Source organism: Acanthochromis polyacanthus, chromosome 9 (genome assembly GCF_021347895.1).
Source record: "Acanthochromis polyacanthus isolate Apoly-LR-REF ecotype Palm Island chromosome 9, KAUST_Apoly_ChrSc, whole genome shotgun sequence".
Taxonomy (NCBI): domain Eukaryota; kingdom Metazoa; phylum Chordata; class Actinopteri; family Pomacentridae; genus Acanthochromis; species Acanthochromis polyacanthus.
The window spans coordinates 13915412-13934625 of NC_067121.1; the positions used below are offsets into that span (position 1 = coordinate 13915412).

Consider the following 19214-nt stretch of genomic DNA (forward strand, 5'->3'; position numbering starts at 1 on the left):
TTCACTGTTAAGGAAAATGTCATGTCATTGCGACATACAACAGTCATGCTTTCTGTCAGAAACCACGCCCCCTGACTTCACTTCTGGAGCCAAGTTCTCGGCCATTTTGCGTTCATTCCGCGGTGCAGGTCCAGGCCCCATGCTGTTTTGAAAAGGTAAGTGTCTGTCAAATTTTATAAACGTTTATGGGAATTGCACATTTAATCCGACGTCTTGTTTCTACATTGGTATTTTGTCCTTTTGGTTGCTTCTGTGTGATTTTAATTGTATATTTTTTGTCAGTTTGGCTTCACTAGCCAACTGGAATTGCTAGCTGTGGCGTACAACGGGCTAATTGTTAGGAACCTACCCTCCGCTACTTTTATGTTGGGCAGTGAGTCAAAGTTGTGAAATATATTTTCCGTGTTTGTTTTCATTTCATATGCAAATGACGACCTTATCCGTCGCAAATTTTGTCCTTTTCCGCACATTTGAACGCTGTACTTCGCTCGTGTGTTTTTTTCTCCGCTATCTTTTGTCAGGTAATAGACGTAGCCAGCTTAAGCCCGCGACACACGACAACGTCCCGCACCGTTGTCATATGACCTGTTCAAATGGTTGGAAATGTAATTCACGGTGTTAGCCAGGGTCACAACACGGAGTGAATTACCGCGGAGACGCACTTTATCGAGTTGGTTGCGTTATGAGTGTCTGAGTTGTGCTGAACCAGAAGTTGTTAACAACAGTGTGATTGACATTAACAGAGTTAAATATTTTAGCTGGCCTTGGAATAATTGGAATGGATCCGTTCAGATTATAAACGTGTCCGTCGTCTTTGGAGTACAGGTTGTGATAGCGATAGTGAGAGAGGCAGATTGGAGTATAGGTCTCGCTTTTTATTATTTATTTACTTTTTAATGAATATTTATTTAATTAATCTATGTATTGAAACTCTGAATTTCTTGCAGGAAGTGGATAAAGAACATTTAACACAGCAGGTCTTTCTTTACCTTTTTAATCAACAAAGTAATTGGCTGTTTCACGTCTTGTAGTACTAGTTTTTATATACCATTGAATGTTAGTTAAGCCAGGCATTCAGGAAATATAAAACATAAACAAAAGACTTTAGATATTGTCAAATGAGATGCACAGACACATTAAGCAGGTATAATTCTAGTGTATATACAGACAGGAGTTTGCTGGATCTATATTTGATGAATTTAAAGTTTTATGCGCTGAAATCTAATGTGGTTTTCTGATGTCTTACAGGTTCCAATTATCAGCAGGACAGCTAAATTAAATACAATTCAAGATTCTCCATCCAAAGGCTCTGTAGTTGTGGTGAGTATGTCTGCTGTAATTATAAATTGTTAACTTCAGGTGATTACATTTGTTTTTTATTGTCTATGCTGATTTTTTTTCTCTCTTGTTTGTCGTTCACCAGTGTATGTGGCAGTGTAAACTGTGCTTAGTGGCAGTTGCAGGAAGATTGGCATTATTGAACCACTACAAATTGAAGCATCCACACCTTGGGCGTACCAGCCGTTATCCATGTACGTTTTTAGAGTGCCCTTGCACATTTAAAACATGGAATGCATTACATATTCATCACTCTCGGGATCATTCCACAAATTATAAAGCAGTAAAGGCACTATCTGTATTTAAGTGTCACATTTGCTCGTGTAAGAATTTGGGGAATGAAAGAGAGTACTTTGCTCACATAAATGCTCATTTAAAGAAGAATGAAAAAGTGACTTGCATGTTTGATGGTTGTGATTTTCATACAAGTGTTTATGGAACCTTTAGGTCACACAAAAGTCGTAGACACGCATCTCATTCTTTGACTGATTTTAAACCCGGTATTGTGACAACAAATGCACCTCTGCCTTTTGAACTTTTACCCACTGATGGCCAGGAAGATGAGTGTGTGGAGAGCGACACTGTAGAGTCAGCTAATCCCGAGGTCCTCTCAAGTGCAATTGAGAAGCAACTTGCAGCAGCCTTACTCAAGTTGGAGTATCTTGTTCATGTGCCAGGTACGGCTGTAGATGATTTTTTATATGAGCTTAATTATTTAAGTTCAGCATCTGTGCCACTTTCAAAAGCTATAGTTGCTGATATCTTAAAGCGACTTAACTTTCAGGTTGAGGACTCGGTAGTTGCTAATATCATTTCTGCAGTGTATACAACCAATCCAATATCAAAGGCTATTGAAAAGGGAGGGCCACTTTCCAGTTCATATCAGCGTAAAAAATACTACAGGGATTGCTTCAGTGTTGTGGAACCTGTGACTTTTATCCTTGATGGTAAAAAGCGCAGAACCTTTCAATATGTCCCAATTTTAAAGTCACTGCAGCAGGTCTTAAGTAGAAAAGGTATTCTTGACAAACTCATAGAAAATCATAAAGGAACAACAAGCCTTGAAAGAGACCCATCTTATGAATACAGGTCATTTAAAGACGGTAATCATTTTCAACAAAACAAGTTTTTGAATAATGATGAGTTAAGAATATCAGTATGTCTGTATGTTGATGATTTTGAAACTTGTAATCCCCTAGGCACCTCTAGAAAAAAGCACAAGCTTTGTGCTGTTTATTGGTTGCTCTCGAACCTACCTCCAGGCTGTCATTCCTCTTTATCCTCCATTTATCTTGCTGTGCTTTGTAAGAGTGATGATGTCAAAAACTACAGTTTTGATAATGTTTTGGAACCTCTCTTAACAGACCTAAAAACCTTGGAGGACCATGGTGTGTATGTTCCGCTGTTAGGTACGTCTTTAAAAGGTACAGTGCATAGTGTTGTTGCTGATAATTTAGGAGCACACAGTATTGCTGGCTTCATTGAGAGTTTTTCTGGAGATTACTTCTGTCGTTTTTGCACAGCGAGAAGTTGTGAAATCAGTTCTCATTGTGTTGCATCTGGTGTTTTTAATTTGAGGACAAAAGAAGAACATGCAGAACATGTGCAAATAGCTGTTGAGAACGTCACACATCACTTGGCTGTAAAACGAGAGTGTGCTCTCACCAAGAACCTGTCACACTTTAATGTTGTGACTGGATATCCCCCTGATATTGCTCATGACATATTTGAGGGAATTGTGCCATTTGAATTGGCGTACTGCCTGAATTTTTTGATAGCAAAGAAATTTTTTACATTAGATGAGCTAAACAAAGCTATATTGTCATTCCCATACAAATGGTCTGACAAGACCAACAAGCCTCATGCTGTCCCTAAGAGTTTGTCCAGTCGGAAGTCCATTGGAGGCAACGCCCATGAAAATTGGAGCTTGCTTAGGTTCCTCCCATTTTTAATTGGGTCTTGTGTTCCACAAAATGAGCCAGCATGGGTTGTGTTGCTGGATTTGAAAGACATTACTGAACTGGTTGTGGCCCCGGTGCATACTGATGAGTCCATCTCATACCTTGAAAGTAAGATAGTTGAACACAGACAGAGGTTCCAAGAGCTGTTTCCTACTGTGAGACTTCTGCCAAAGCACCACTTCCTTGAGCACTATCCTCGGTTGATTCGTTGTTTTGGCCCTTTATTGTCTGTCTGGACAATGCGCTTTGAAGCCAAACATAAATATTTTAAGCAGATAGTGAAACATACTAGTTGCTTCAAAAACTTACCTTTGACTTTGGCATCAAAGCATCAGTTTATGATTGCTTTCCACATCAGTTCACCATCTTATGGTAAACCTTGCCTTGATGTACCATGTGTGTCCACAGTTCCAGTTGATTTATTGAAAGATGAGGTGGCTCGGGCTATTCATTTAAAATATCCCAACACTGATGAAGTAAATCTTGCAAAAAATGCAACATATTGGGGTATTGCCTACAGCAAGGGCATGATAGTAGCACATGGATCGGCATGTGGATTACCAGAGTTTGCTGAAATTATCCAGATGTGCATCATCGATGGGAACTTGTTTGTTATAGTGAGAGTGCTGTGTGCTTGGTATATTGAACACTACAGAGCCTTTGAGCTAAGGTTGTCTCCTGCAAGAGAAGTCAAGCTATTAGCACTAAGTGAACTGACTGATGCCTATCCATTAGCTGCCTACATGGTTGGATCCAGCCGAATGGTAACTTTAAAAAGGCACATCCACATTAAAGGTTGGTTACTAAATGTCCTAGCTTTGTTTATTCATAACGCATTTTGCGTGTTTTGGCTGTACATCCTAAAAAGTTCTCAGTTTTTTCCCCCACTGCATTCTTTCATAATTTTTATTAATTTTTATGTGTTTACTTTTGATGATCTAATGCACAGTGACTTTCCATCTTTCACTCTATAAATTCTTGTGGCATGTTAGTCTGTCCTATTTCTCTCTTGGGCCTCTTAAAGTTGCTGAGTGGTTAGTTTTACTGTCTAAATGCATTTTTAACTACTCGAAAAAAAGTAACTTTTATTCATCCTCTTGACAGATTGAAACCTGTGGTCATGGCGGCTCTTTTGAAAGTCATCCTTGGAGACAACAACAGTCAACGCTTGACTTTCCCAGATGGACTTCCAACATCTGTCAGTGAACTTGTTGATATTGTGCAGAGACAGTGTGCTATTCAGACAAACTTCAGGCTTCAGTTCATGGATCCCCTATTTAACAATGAGTTCATGAACCTCACTTCAATGGATGAAGTGACAGATCGTGGAACAATCAGAGTAATCTATATGACAGGCATCTTAACCCCGCAGCGCGTAGAGGTCCAGATTTCTTCAGGAAGTGCTTGTAACTATAGTTTTCTGGAAGAAAGCTCATCAGTGTCTAGTGGTGGTGTAGATACTGACATTCTGTCTTCACCGGAATCAGACGCATCCACCTCTTCAACCTCCAGGACATTTTGGCCTAGCACTTTCAGTGTTCCACAGTTTGGCTTTGATGCAGAGTTAAAACTTGAAAGAGGCAATGCAGCATTCAAAGAGAATGGCGTAGTGCTTATCCCAGATCTTAAACTCAAGTCAAACATTTTAGAGGGTCTGATTCAAGAAATTGTCAAATACAAAGTTTATGTCACAGACAGAGAGTTTGACATGGTTGGTGAGGCACTCCTCTCCAAACACCCTTGTCTAACAGAGAGGGGCTCAGTGACAGGATATGCTGGTTGGAAGGCAAGCTTAAAGAATAAACTTGCGATTTACCGTACCCATTTGAGAAAACTGGGATGTCCTGAGGTTTTGGTGAACTCTGTTAAGCACAAGCCTGAGGGTAAATCAAGTGCTGCCTCTGCCATCAAAAGACCAAGACGTTCTGAAGTGAACTACTGCCCCCCTTATCCCACTGGAGAATCAGATCAGAGTCTGGAGGGTCTGAGAGTGGAACTCCTATCAGATGTGAAGAAGCGGAACAACAGGGAGGCAGTGAGAAGGAAAATGGACCAGACCTTCGCACACAGGAGGTATGAAGTGGTTCGAGACAAACCAATGGTTGAAGATTTCAAGAACAGATGGCCAGCCCTCTTCGATGTAACTGAGGTACGTCACACCTTAATTTACACAGCCAGTCAGCAAAATTGTCCACTTTGGCCCATTGCTAGATGTAAAAAAAATGATTAGTCTTTGGTTTTGACTAGTATGCGCTAAACATAACACTTCAAAGAAAAGACTGATCCTAGAAATCAGTTTGATTTAAATGTATTTTTTCTTTAAAAAAAAGAAACCTTTAAGCCAGCTGCAAAAATTATGTTCCTGACTTTTAAATACAATATGATGAAATTTAAAGATTTTGGTTAGATTTTTTTTTTAAACAAAATGGTTCTCATTCAGATTCATCCTATAGTTATGTGGGTAAGTCTGCTTCAAGTTTAGGTTGACACAGGATTAACTTCATCCACATTTGTTTTTATAATGGAGCAGCAAACATGCTGCATGACTCTTGTATTAAAGGCATGCCCCCTTTGATACCCTGTTAATGCTCTAACTTTGACTTTTCAAACATGCACGGCACCACATGCCAGTGAAAATAAGGTCAGTTTGCATTCAAAATTGTCTCATAACAATAAATGAAGTTAATTTGTAACATATTCACTTTTACTTGTGGGTGAACTGAGGAATTATTTTGTTGTTCAAAGCTCATGAATTTCTCTGCACACCTTTGTTCTGATTATTTGTTGAACACATAAAGTGTGCACAGATACAGCTGTGCACTATTAAGTTGGGCCACTGAAGGATACTTGCAAAACAATATTTCAATGGTAATATGACATGCTTTTCTTTAATATGTCTCTCTTTTACTGTTCTTATTTTTAAAACAGATAAATTTAGAGTTCAAACGCATCACCACCATACCGCTACAGTCAAGGTTTTTATCTCGGATAGACGTGCTGTCCGGCAAACTCCTCAGACTGTTTGAGCGAAGAGGTGGACAGATGGGGAGAGTGCTCAAAGATATTGTGGCACCCATGGCTCAGGTAAGAAACAAATACAGCCATTATGCATTATCAATTTTAATTCAGTGTGTGATACTTTTGAAACATAACTTGGTGATCTTGTTGCCTTTGGCCAGGATGACGATGTTGACCTCGGTCGAGGTTGTATCATCAAAGGACTGTGTGTGTACCTCAATGAGGAACCAGGAAACTTAGTCAAAGAATATGTGGTGAGTATTTAAGTGTTATAATGGTTTGTTTGTTTTATGAGGTCACAGGTTCAGAAATATATTTATGTAAATTGTAGTCACTTGAGAATGTGTTCATCCTCTCATGGATTTTTCACCTGGTTGTCCAACAGATTTTTTTTTTATTCATTTGTGCTTTCCTCCTCATCAGCAGCACCTGTCAGCTCACCTTCACTTTCTTTAAATAGTCAATCAATTAAATACCAAACCAAAAAAGGCCACCTGCTGGTCTGATGGGCACAAAACAAACAAAAACCAAAACAAATTAATTGCTCATAGAATTACTAGTGTAGATTGATGAGGCAAAATTATATAGCTGATGTTAGCATAAGGCTATAACATGACAGGGTGAAAAATCCTACAAGGGATGTACACTTCTTGAGGATTGTCCAGGGCTATGTTGAACCTGATTTTTGACAATATGTGTTTCTAAGGGCGCAGACGAAACCAATGAAAGATCCATCGAGGAGACCACTGTTGGCATTTACGTCCTGAAAGCAGACTGCAACTCAAACCCAGATGACATCGGCATAGTGATTGAAGGACAGGTGGTCTTGCAGGAACTGGACAACTTTCCGTTAGCTGTTGCCATGTTGTTTGGCTTGATTTACACACTGAACCTCGACTACCCTCGTGACCTCAAATATACATTTGAGGTGCTCCAAAAAATCATCATGGAGCTGGAGGGCACCACTCTTTCCAAAAAAGCGCAAGTGCTCAAGAACAGACTCTGTGAATGAGTATTTTATCTGTCAATGCAGATTTTCTAAGTGTTTACAGAGAAAAGGTTAGGTGTTCCTCAGTTTTTGAAATTTTACAGTTACTATATATTTTTGATATGAAAATAGTATATTTTTTCATTCTTGCAGCTAAAGAGTCTTTTTTTTTTTTTTTACTACTGGAGCTTGTTCGTAATGTTTTGTGTAAAGCCGAAGGACACCATGCTCTGCAAGATGGCTCAAGAATTTAAGAACCGTACTGTTGATGATTTCAAAGTGTTCAGAAGAAACTTTATACACTGGTTTTCCTCAGTGTTGGATATGCTTTAAATATGTCGTGCTGTGATATGTGTTTGCACAGTACTGTATATTTTTGATGTTCAGTGCCTAAAAATGTGTCTGCACAGTACTCCATTTTTTGATGTGCAATTTTTAGTGCTTCAAGACTTGTTTGCACGGTATTGCATATTTGTGATTCACATTTTTATTGTTTATTTTTATGTAAAGACCTGTTTTCAAAGTATTGCAATTTTTGGATGTGCAGTTTTTTTGAAGGTTCATGAAAAATGTTCTAAACTACAGCTGCTTTGTAATGCTTTAGTGTTGAACATCAGCATGTCAAAGCATTTTTGACAGTTTTGAATTCTGTAATTCATCTTTGAATTAAAAGTGGCTCAAGATATTTTGTTTTATTCACTTTATCCTCTGAAAGGTGCTGTGTTTAGGTGGCACAAGAAAGATGTGGTTTTGATTGCAGTCTTTAAAAACTAGTATGTAATTGTGGGGGGAAAAGGTAACTTAAAGTAACATAACATAATTATTTTAGTTAATCATTTTGAAATTTAATCAAATCAAAATGATTAAATTTTTGTTGTTTTATATGATAGATCTCTGTTCAATTAACATAAGAAAAGTAAAAATATCTAACCAAAATATATTATGTTAAAAGAGCATGAGAAAGTCATGTGAGTGTACCATATGGAGATCATGAAACATGCACATAATTTTTTTATATTGCCAAAACATAACTATATTTAGTGCAACCACTTTCAATGATTTTATTATGTTAGTTCAACAGATTTTTTTTTTCAGTGTGGTGGAGAACAGTCAAGATTACTGACTAATTTATTCTTTCACTAATCTTAAAGTACTAATTCCTGTGTGTATCATATTACTAAAACAGACAGAAGAAATCATGGAATGCCTAAAAGCACTGTTATTGGCAGTACAATGCCATAGCTATTGATGAAAGAACTTAAGTGATTTTGGTTATCAGGAAAACCATGGAAAATGGCTAGATATCAGCTCTTAAATTAAACTCTTATGAACTATTTTTTTTATATTTGTCCAAACAAATGTACCTTTTGTGGTAGCAGGCATTAAAATGAACAAAAAATTGAAGAAAACAAGGATGACCTCATATTTTGTCCCTGACTGTAGTTCAACAGTCCAGCATCGTGCAGTAGTCTGAGCATGACTTTTATAATGAAGCTCGGATGGCTTGCAGGTGGAACACTTCCCACTGCAGGTGGTCACTCAGTTAATTATCCAATCATTTGTACCTGCATGCAAACCACACATCCACCCACGCCCACATGAGGGAAAAGGGTAAGAAGGGGAAAGGGAAGGCTGCCATTAAGCCAAGTTGGAGATGGAGACACACTTCAAAAAACTGGATGTGGAGCAGGCACAAGGCCTATGAATCTGCATTTGAGCTTTTTTTTAAAAAAACATTTCCATTTGCTGTTAAGAAGAGAAACTCATGTCAGCATACTAGGTAAATCTACAAGAGCATAGTAGTTCTCACCCAACTAAGACCATATTTGAGGACAGGACAATTATTAAAAGACAAATGCAAAAAGTATGGCAAGAATACTGTGACACAACATAGAAAGACATCTATATCATATTCACAAATTGTGGTAAGGAGGATTAACACATTAGTTAATCACGATCACTTCCGGTTATGGCGGCATAGGGAAAAGTCATGCTTTCACAAGCTCTGCTGTTTTTGTAATTCTGGCAATTTAGACTCCACTTTCATACAAGGTTCGACTGAAATCTGTTCTGAAGAGGAGGGAAGAGAAAGGACGAAATGCCTAAGAAACCAAAAGGGGGCTCAAAAGATTTGGAATCGCCAAAGTCGGAGCTAGCCGATGCTAACATGCTACATCAGGATAACGTCTCTGAGGACAAGAGTACTGGCCCACCGCTTGAATGCACTTCAGGGGAAATTATGAAAGCAATTTGTGAATTAAAGACTGAATTCTCCGGGAAATTGACCGAGATGCTTTCCACAATGCAAGAGATACGAACTGACGTGCAAAACTGTGTTAGCAGAGTAACACAAGCTGAGGCTCACATTTCCGACACTGAGGACATCGTAGCCACCTTGCAAACTACTGTCAATAGGCTGGAAAAAGAAGTGAAAACGCTCTGCGCCAAAGTTGATGGCCAAGAAAACCGAAGCCGCAGTTCAAACCTGAGATTGGTGAATCTGCCAGAGGGAGCTGAGGCAGGAGATGCGTGCGCTTTTATGGAGCGCTGGATTTGGATACGCGTCGGGCACCGCTGATAATCGAGAGATGCCACCGTCTTCCCCCATCAAAAAATCCCACGCCGAGTCATTATTATGAAGTTTCTCAATTTCTGAGTCAAGGAAATGGTCCAGAGTGCGGCACGGCGTAAAGGAAAGGTTCTCTACAAAAATCACCAAGTGATGTTCTTTCCGGATTTGTCGGCGGAGGTCCACAAACAACAAAAGAGATTTCACGCCATCAAGCAAAAGCTGCGCCAGAAGGGCATTCGTTACGGAATGCTTTACCCAGCGCGGCTAAGAGTGACCTACGATGAGCGCAGCTACACCTTTGACACTCCTGACGAGGCTGAGCGCTTCGTCAACACTCTGGAGGTGCATTAGGAACTGGAGACCTGAAGAATCTCTTTTTCATGAACGTGTACTGAAATCAGTGTGAGTAATCTTCTAAACAATTGACACTGACTGATCTAAACCTGTTGAGGTGTGTATTTATCATCTATAAGGCTGTGTTGTTGTTTTTTTTTTCACCCCCTTCTTCCACAATAGCCTGTTTATAATTTCTGTTTTGAAATGCTGAATTAATATACAAACGTGGAGTACCATGCTATAACAATAACAGCAGATAACAGTGGAACCCGACTGTTAACTGTCATAGCGCAGAAGTTTAATAGTGAGGGAGGGAAGCTTCATTGGGAAGCTGCATGTTGTTCATGGGTTAGGTGTTCACTGTTCATTTTTCAACTTCGTTCCAAAGGGAGTTTTGTCCACAGTTTTTTTTTTTTTTTTTTGATGCCACTCCATATTGTACTAAGACTTCAGATAAATGATTATGGCTCAGGTTATGAATATTAAAATAATATCCTGGAACTGTAGAGGTTTAAATAAAGTCACTAAAGTTAAACAAGTGTTGACAAGATTAAAACGTCTGAATGCAAATATAGTACTTTTACAAGAAACCCATCTTTTATCCTCTAATGTTTCTGTGGTTGGTAAAAGATGGCCAGGTTCTGTTTTGTCCGCATCATTCAGCAGCTCCCATGCCAGAGGAACAATGACTCTTACTCATAAAAATATTCCATTTGAAACTGCTAACGTAATTAGTGACAAAGCAGGCAGGTATTTAATTGTACAAGGTACTCTCTTGTCAACCAAACTTAACTTAGTTAACATATATGGCCCAAATGAGGATAACCCTGATTTCTTTAAGGACTTGTTTTTAAAGCTCTCTACACTGGATGGTCAAAATATAATTGGAGGCGATTTTAATGTTGTCTTAGACCATACTAAGGACAGGTCATCCACCTCTTCTCCGACACATCTACAAGCCAAAAAGTGCATTATGCACTTTATGTCAGAGTTAAACTTGTTAGAGATTTGGAGAGAACTGAAACCAGATGACATCTCATATTCTTGTTATTCCGCCACACATAAGACCTATTCCAGAATAGACTACTTTTTGGTATCCGCATCAATAAGACACAAAGTTGGAGATTGTTCTTATGAAAGCATTCTAATCTCAGATCATGCTCCGATCTGCTTGATTTATCTCGACTCAGCAATCACTGCAAGTCGACCACGCTGGTGCTTCTCTATTAGATGGCTGCAAAATTCAGCTTTTGTTGAATATGTAAACTCTCAAATAGACTTGTACTTTGATACTAATACTTCAGAAACTTCAGCTGCAATAAGGTGGGAGGGTTTTAAAGCATTTTTAAGAGGACAAGTAATAAGCTTTACCACCACAAAATCTAAAAAAGCACAACTAGTACTTAAGCAATTGGTAGCCAAAATTAAAGTTTTAGAAAAAAAGGTCTTTGTGGAAAAAAACACTCTCTGTGAACAGGAATTACTAGTCTGTAAGGCTCAATATAATGAACTAACAGCAGAGAAAGTTGCAGACAGTCTAAGAAGAGTAAATCAATCATTTTATGACCAAGGGGAGAAGCCCGGGAGGCTTCTAGCGTGACGTCTTAAGCAGCTTCAAACAGACAGGACAATTAACTCTATAAGAAACGATAAAGGTGAATTGGTATTAGATCCTCAAGGAATAAATACAACATTTTGTGAATTTTATCAAAACTTGTATAGTTCTTAGTGCCAAAATTCTGATAGTTTGCAAAATTTGTTTCTGAATAATCTTGATATTCCATTGATTCCAGAAGAGCTTAAAGCACAACTTAATGCAAATTTAACAAGTAATGATGTACTAGAAGCTATAGACTCAATGAAATTAGGAACAGCAGAAGGCCCAGATGGCTTACCATTGGACTTCTATAAAAAATTTAAGCATAAAATTCTAAAGCCATTATTGGAAATGTTTACTGAATCATTTGAGATAGGAACACTACCACCCAGTTTGAGGGCAGCATTGATAACACTGATACCTAAGCCAGATAAACCTAGGGACATGTGTCAGTCCTATCGTCCAATCTTCCTTTTGAATGCAGATATAAAAATTCTCTATAAAATTTTAGCCCAAAGACTGGAGAAATGTCTTCCCTCGGTAGTTAATACTGATCAAAACGGATTCATTAAACATAGGCAGGGATTACACAATGTTAGAAGACTAATTAACATTTTATTTGAAAAGCGTAATGCCCCCGATACTGCAATATTATCATTAGACGCAGAGAAGGCCTTCGATTGGGTCGAGTGGCCATATTTGTTTGAAATTCTGTCTCGTTTTGGTTGTGGTGAAACATTCTGTGCTTGGGTAAAGGTGCTCTACTCACAACCAACAACTGAAATTCTAACAAACAATATTATTTCTAATTCTTTTAACATTTTTAGAGGGACTCGCCAAGGCTGTCCTCTCTCGCCGCTCCTATTTACATTGGCCATAGAACCTTTTGCCATCGCAGTAAGAGCGCATAGAAACATTACTGGTATTACATTGGGCAAAATAGATAACAGAATTGCATTATATGCTGATGATGTTGTTCTCTTTTTAACTAAATTAAAACACTCAATACCAGCTTTGCTTGATATTATAAACAATTTTGGGTGCTTTTCAGGATATAAAATTAATAATTCTAAGTCATGTTTGATGCTCCTTAATGAGACTGAGAGAACAACACCTTCAGACATCCTTTCAGCATTTAAGCTTTCAAATTCACTCACCTATTTGGGAATTAAGATTGTACCGGACGTCAATAAAATAGCAGAAATAAATTATGACCCTATTGTTCAAACTATTACAGAGTCTATAGATAGATGGTCGACTTTACCAGTATCTTTGATCGGACGCATTAACATTGTAAAAATGAATATACTTCCCAAGCTTCTTTATTTATTTCAAAATGTCCCTCTATCAGTACCACCAGATCTCTTTCCAAAACTGAAGAAAATAATTACAAACTTTCTTTGGAATAATCGCCGCCACAGACTTTGTTTAACCTTACTTTACCTACCTTTTGATTGAGGTGGGCTCAAAGCTCCTAATTTTGAATGGTATTACTGGGCAGCTCAGTTGAGAATGATGATGTTCTATTTTTCTGATGACAAACCACCTGATTGGGTAGAAATAGAGTCTTCTTCACTTCATATTGAGCTGCCAATAAGTGTATACTTATATTCGGCACCAATCAAAGAGCTTAGGAGAAGAACTAAAAACCCTATTGTTATAAATATGGTCAATATATGGTATAAAGTACATACAGTTCTAAGACAACAACTCTCTCTTTCGCGTTTTAGCCCCATATGGGGTAATGATAAATTTATATCAGTTTTATCAGATCCGGGATTTCGCCTGTGGGTAGCAAAAGGGCTTGGTAAGGTTGATGACTTATTCTGTAATGGTGTAATGATGTCATTTGAACAGATAAAAGATAAATACAATATACCCAATTCTCATTTCTTCAAATATTTCCGGTGAGGAATTTTATTTTTCCCTCACAAAACAATAAACTAACATTACCCCCCTTCTCAATAATTGAAAAAGCTATCTTTGACTATCCTTACACCAAAAAGCATATTTCTTATTTGTATAATTTGTTCATTGTTTCATCTATGGAGTCCTCAGTTAACAGGTTAAATGCATGGAAAGAAGATTTTAAGGAGGACATTTCTCTGGAGGAATGGAAAGCTGTTTGCCTAAAAGCTCATACCCAGACTGTAAATACAAGGCTGCAACTCTTACAGGTCAATTGGATAATGCGAACATATATATCGCCCATTAAACGGCACTCCTTTGACAATAATAACTCAGATATATGTGTAAAATGTCACAAAGAAAAGGGGACCTTGTTCCACTGTATGTGGGAATGTGATGAGGTACAGAAGTTCTGGAAGAGTATCGAAGTTGCCCTGAATGCAATGTTAAATGTAAATATTCAGAAAAACCCCAAGTTATTTATATTGGGAATATACCCAAAAAGGTGTTCTATAAATAGCTATTCTAAGGTTTTAGCAAATGTTTGTTTGCTTCACGCTAGAAGATTAATTGCACTATTTTGGAAAAAGATGGACTGTCCAACACTGAGTCACTGGATAAGAGAAATGTCATCATCTTTGGCGATGGAAAAAATAAAATACTTTCTTAAAGGTAAAGAAGAGCAATTTGATCAGATCTGGAGACCTTTTATCACCTACTTGGAGAGAACTGATCTTTCGAATACATTAAAGGAAAGTAAAGAGCCATAAGAAATATTAGAAGTTTTGGAGTGGTATTTTAATTACTTATTTATTTGTTTGTTTGTTTTTTAATATTATTATGTTTTATTTTTATTTTCCTATTTATCCATCCTTGCTTTATTTTATTTATCTATTTTTATTTTTTGTTTTGTTTTCTTTGCTCTGTTCAATAACCTTGTAACAATTATCCAAGATTTAAGATTTAAATTGTTCAATTTCACTTTGTAATTTAATTTTTGGAAATCCGAGAAACTCAATAAAAACATTGTTCAAACAAATTGTGGTAAGGAGGCAGGGCATGGATGGAAAAGAAGAAGTCATTACCCATGTCAGACTAAATCAGACACTTCAGAAAATTAAAAAGCAAATACCTGATATGTGCACACTGTGGTCATCCTAATTTCAGCATGTGCTGTTTGACTTGAACTGATGAATTGGAAAGGACAGAACTGAAATCATTCCGAAAGAAAACTAAATTAAGTTCATTGTGGGCAGTCTGTTAGGAGCGTCATCATAAGAAACAGGGACCTGATGGAGCACTTGAAGAAAACACGACTCACTGAGGGGCCGTTTACACGAGGACGCTTGCAGGTAAAAACGTCAAAATATTTCAACAAAACACCCTATCGTTTATACGAGGACGGCGTTTTGGGGGCTTAAAAATGCAAAAATTTGAAACCGGCCTCCAGAGTGGAAAAGTTGAAAACTCTCCGCCGTTACGTTTCCGTCTAAACAGCAAAACGCAAAACTTTTTTTTTAAAATTGAAACAAAGCAGCATCAACAGTCGTACAAGAGGTACGAAAAGTTAAAAAAAAAAAAAAAGGACGTACAAGATAGAAAGAAAAAGAGTAAAAAATTTTTAAAAAAAAGTCTGTCCGGATGAATGTTCAATGGGCTAAGGGTTGTCCATGAGTCCGACATCCTCAACCATACCAAAAAGCTTCACAGCAGTCCGCCCTTTCATATGCTTCAGTGATGAGAAGAATAGAGACATCTCTTTATGAAACACACCAAAAATGGGTCTACATTTTAGAAATCTACATTTGTGTATGAAAAATTTCACTAATATTACAATGACATTCCCTAACATGTCTAGCAAAAAGTTATTAATTACAAATCCATACAAAATATTTTCACATTCAAAAGCAGGAATTGGTACTTATCTAGATAACCAGTGATGTACATCATCCCAAAAAGCTTTAGAATACATCGGGTGATATCAGGTAAATTGGGCCATCTGGTAAAATGGGCCATTTAAGCTTTGGATGTCCTAGCCCCTCTGATTTTTAGAGCCAATGACAGCAAATGGTCTCAAATGTTTGCCACAACTGTACTTAACATGAAACAACAGATTTTATTGGTCTGTGGTTGTTTTTGTGGGCGGAAATAAGATTCAAATTCACACTGCACCGGAAAACTGCGTGGTGAGTGGACTGGCATAAGAATTTCTGATAAAAATTATAAGGATGATAAGTCAATTGAAGAAATGTGTATATATAAAATTGTTGATGTATAATATCTGTCTTGATGACACCTATCAGAAATAATGCTTAAAGTTTGGTATTTGGACATTTTTTTTCAAAGATTGATGTTTTTGTTAGTGGCCCAATTTAGCTGAACCTATTCAGGTAAGTTGGGCCCCCTGGTTTCAGCTAAAATGGGCCACCCTTTTTGTCAGTCACACATGCACACGTGTACACATTTGAAGGGAATGCAGAAGGCATTTATGTGAAAAGGATGCATCTGCCTAAAAATAATGATGATCAGTGATTTTAGTAACAATCCACTGACTTTATCTGCAGTGAGTACGGCATCTATGATGATGACGGCTTCACCTGTCAGGACTGTATTTAAATTTGTGGTTTAAGTAGCCACATACCGGGCTTTGCAAAAGTTCTGTTACACAGTTTCATGATCTTTAGAGACGTTTACATGTCGGAGTGAAAAATTCCATTAAACAAACTGAAAGTTCTACCTTATAGGCAGGTGTCATTAACACAAATTTGTTCTCCGGTGAAGTTGTATCAAGATGGAAGTCAAAAGAGTTGAGATATCTGCTCTCCTTCATGCTGGCCACAACAAGTCTGACAGAGCCAAGCAGCTGAACATCAGCCGGATGACCGTCCACAGAGTCACGGAGAGGCTCAAGAATGGTGAAGCTCTTTCAGTGATCTTTCAAGAATGGTGAAGACCTGAAAGATCTTCACCATTCTTTAGCCTCTCCGCAACTCTGTGGACGGTCATCCGGCTGATGTTCAGCACAAAGGAGAGCCGATATCTCAACTCTTTTGACTTCCATCTTGATACCACTTCACCGGAGAAAAAAATTTGTATTAAGGACACCTGCCTATAAGGTAGAACTTTCAGTTTATTCAATGGAATTTTTCACTCCGACATGTAAACGTCTCTAAAGATCACGACACACCGTGTAACAGAACTTTTGCAAAGCCCGGTATGTACCTACCCAAGCACACACACACATTTTAAAATTTTGACTATTTATATATTATTGAGGTTCAGTGTTTGCATTCATCCCATTTGTAGGCCTAGTAGGTTGCAGTTGTTTTTTTTAATCATTATTTATGTGTTTTATACCCAAGTTGACAGTGCCATGTGGATTCAATACATTTGCCATGAGCAGATCAGTTAATCATTTACAATGTAATGAATTGTCCTGATATTATTAAATTGTTCTTACACAGTATGTTGCCATATTAACAGTTCTTTTTTTTTACAATAAAAATTGATGACTATCCCTTTGCAGTTGGACTGGCCCAACTTACCTGATAAGCGTCCCATTTTACCTGATCAGCTGGCCCATTTTACCTGAACTTTGCTTGTGTAAAAAAATTGGCACAGCTGATGTATCAAGACCTGTAGGAACTAAACAATCCTATTTACTAGATAATTTCAATGCAAAATTAAAAGAAAACAACCATTACTAGCCATAAAACCACATTTTAATAGAATACATTGTTTTTTGTTAGTGCTTCAAGCGATTTACCAAAAAGTGGCCCATATTAGCTGATATCACCCTACATTCATAGAATAAGTGATCTGTAGTTTCAGTGTGTTCATTACAAAAGGAGCAGTTATTATTCTCAAAACCAAATCGTTTGCTTAAAAAAATCAGCTGAGGGATAAATTCTATTCATAATTTTGAAATGATTTTCTTTCATTTTGGGGGCAATAGGAAATTTGAAGAATTTAGATCTTAAAATTTGCGCATCTTTTTTGGAGAAAAAATTTAGAATTGAGTTTCTCGATGATGGGTTTGGGAAAATTACTGTATTGAATATATTTCTAAGAACAAAGTTGGTAAGTTTGGAATCATTTAGCCTGTAACCATTCAGCATGAGCAATGGGAGACTTGCCTGAATTTTGTTTTTATGCAAGTCTGATGCCATTAACAAGATTGCCTGAGGTATTGCTTTAATTACTTGGTTATATTGGCGTTTGTCAGTTATATTAAATTTGGTACTGAAATTTTCAAAAGTTAGCATTTTTCCAGAGCAGTCCAGTAAATGCATCACAGACCAGATTCCTTTATCAAACCAATTTTGTTGAAATATAGATTTGTGTTTATGTAGAACATATCTACAGTTCCAAAATGGGGTCATATGGGGACTGAAATTGTGCTTGTAAATTAATCTCCAGTATAATAAAGTCTGCTGATGAAATGAAGAAATTTTGATTGGGAGCTTATTTAGGTCATAATCGCATTTAAGTAGGAACTCGATTCCTCCTAATTTTGTGAAAATTTCGCAAAACGCAAAACTTTGCCGAGATCTCACCACGTCGCGTACGCGATTACGTCACATACGTGCGCCGGTGCTTTGGTTTGCCGGTGTCGTGCCAAAGTAGTTACCCCCGACAGAAAATGTATCCCCTGCCGCGGGAGCGCGCATGCATTCGGAAGGGTGGAGTTATAATTCCGTGTTTAGATATCAGCGTAGTTTATTAATAAAACAAAACTTGGATTGTTACGATCATGATTTGATTGTCAAACATGTTTGGTAATGCAGCATGTGACATTTCTGTCTAAATAAATGCTTTTGCTATACATGGCGTGTTGCTCAGTTAATAGTATTCATCGCGCTGCCTAACAATGTCTTTTCCTTCTCCCTTTTGTAATAAAGTGTAATGTTGCTACTCGATCACCCTGCTAACTAAACGTAGGCTCAATACCTTCTGGGTGGGAACTAGATTCAAACGCTCTGTAATTCAATCTTTAGAGCAATCTGTCCAAAGTCTGATACAGTAAAATCAACACCACTGTGAGCATTTTATCACACTGCCAGGCTCAATTCCACCAGGGTATCTTATCTTCAGATATTGGCGTTTGTTTGTTTGTTTTTTACTTTTGTTTTTAATTCCCCCTCTGTTGACCATCAGAACTTCAGAGCATTTATTCAGAAATTCTCAACACAGACAAATGACAATAAAGGAGGATCTACCAGAACATGTTATGAGGGGAATACAGATTATATCAACCTCATTGTCTGCACCTGCCAGAAAATGTATCCCCCCTCTATATTACTCAGGTGATGTGCTAACATCCTGTGGTTTATTCTGCAGACATTTCTCATCATGCTCAGCAAAACTTGTGAATTAGGACTAGTTTCTTTAATCACAGCTAAAGTTATAGGGGGATACAGATTATTTCAGCGTCAATGTCTGCACCTGCCAGAAAATGTATCCCCCTCTATATTACTCAGGTGATGTGCTAACATC

General features: G+C 37.7%; 1 protein-coding gene across 14 annotated transcripts; it reads left to right on the forward strand.

The window, feature by feature from the left end:
- On the forward strand, positions 1-7990 carry LOC127535408 (uncharacterized). Of its 14 annotated transcripts, none has more exons than XM_051953346.1 (8): positions 8-155; positions 1249-1320; positions 1424-2015; positions 2703-2762; positions 4404-5448; positions 6228-6383; positions 6479-6571; positions 7024-7990. In XM_051953346.1, exons 5-8 carry the CDS (start codon positions 4420-4422, stop codon positions 7327-7329), a joined length of 1584 nt encoding a protein of 527 aa, XP_051809306.1. In that variant the 5' UTR covers positions 8-155; positions 1249-1320; positions 1424-2015; positions 2703-2762; positions 4404-4419; the 3' UTR covers positions 7330-7990. The 14 variants fall into 14 exon arrangements, 9 of the variants coding, with proteins under 9 accessions (XP_051809309.1, XP_051809306.1, XP_051809305.1 ...); XM_051953345.1 differs by having other exon boundaries at positions 2703-2747; XM_051953341.1 differs by having other exon boundaries at positions 1424-4094.
- The last annotated feature ends 11224 nt before the right edge of the window (positions 7991-19214 follow it).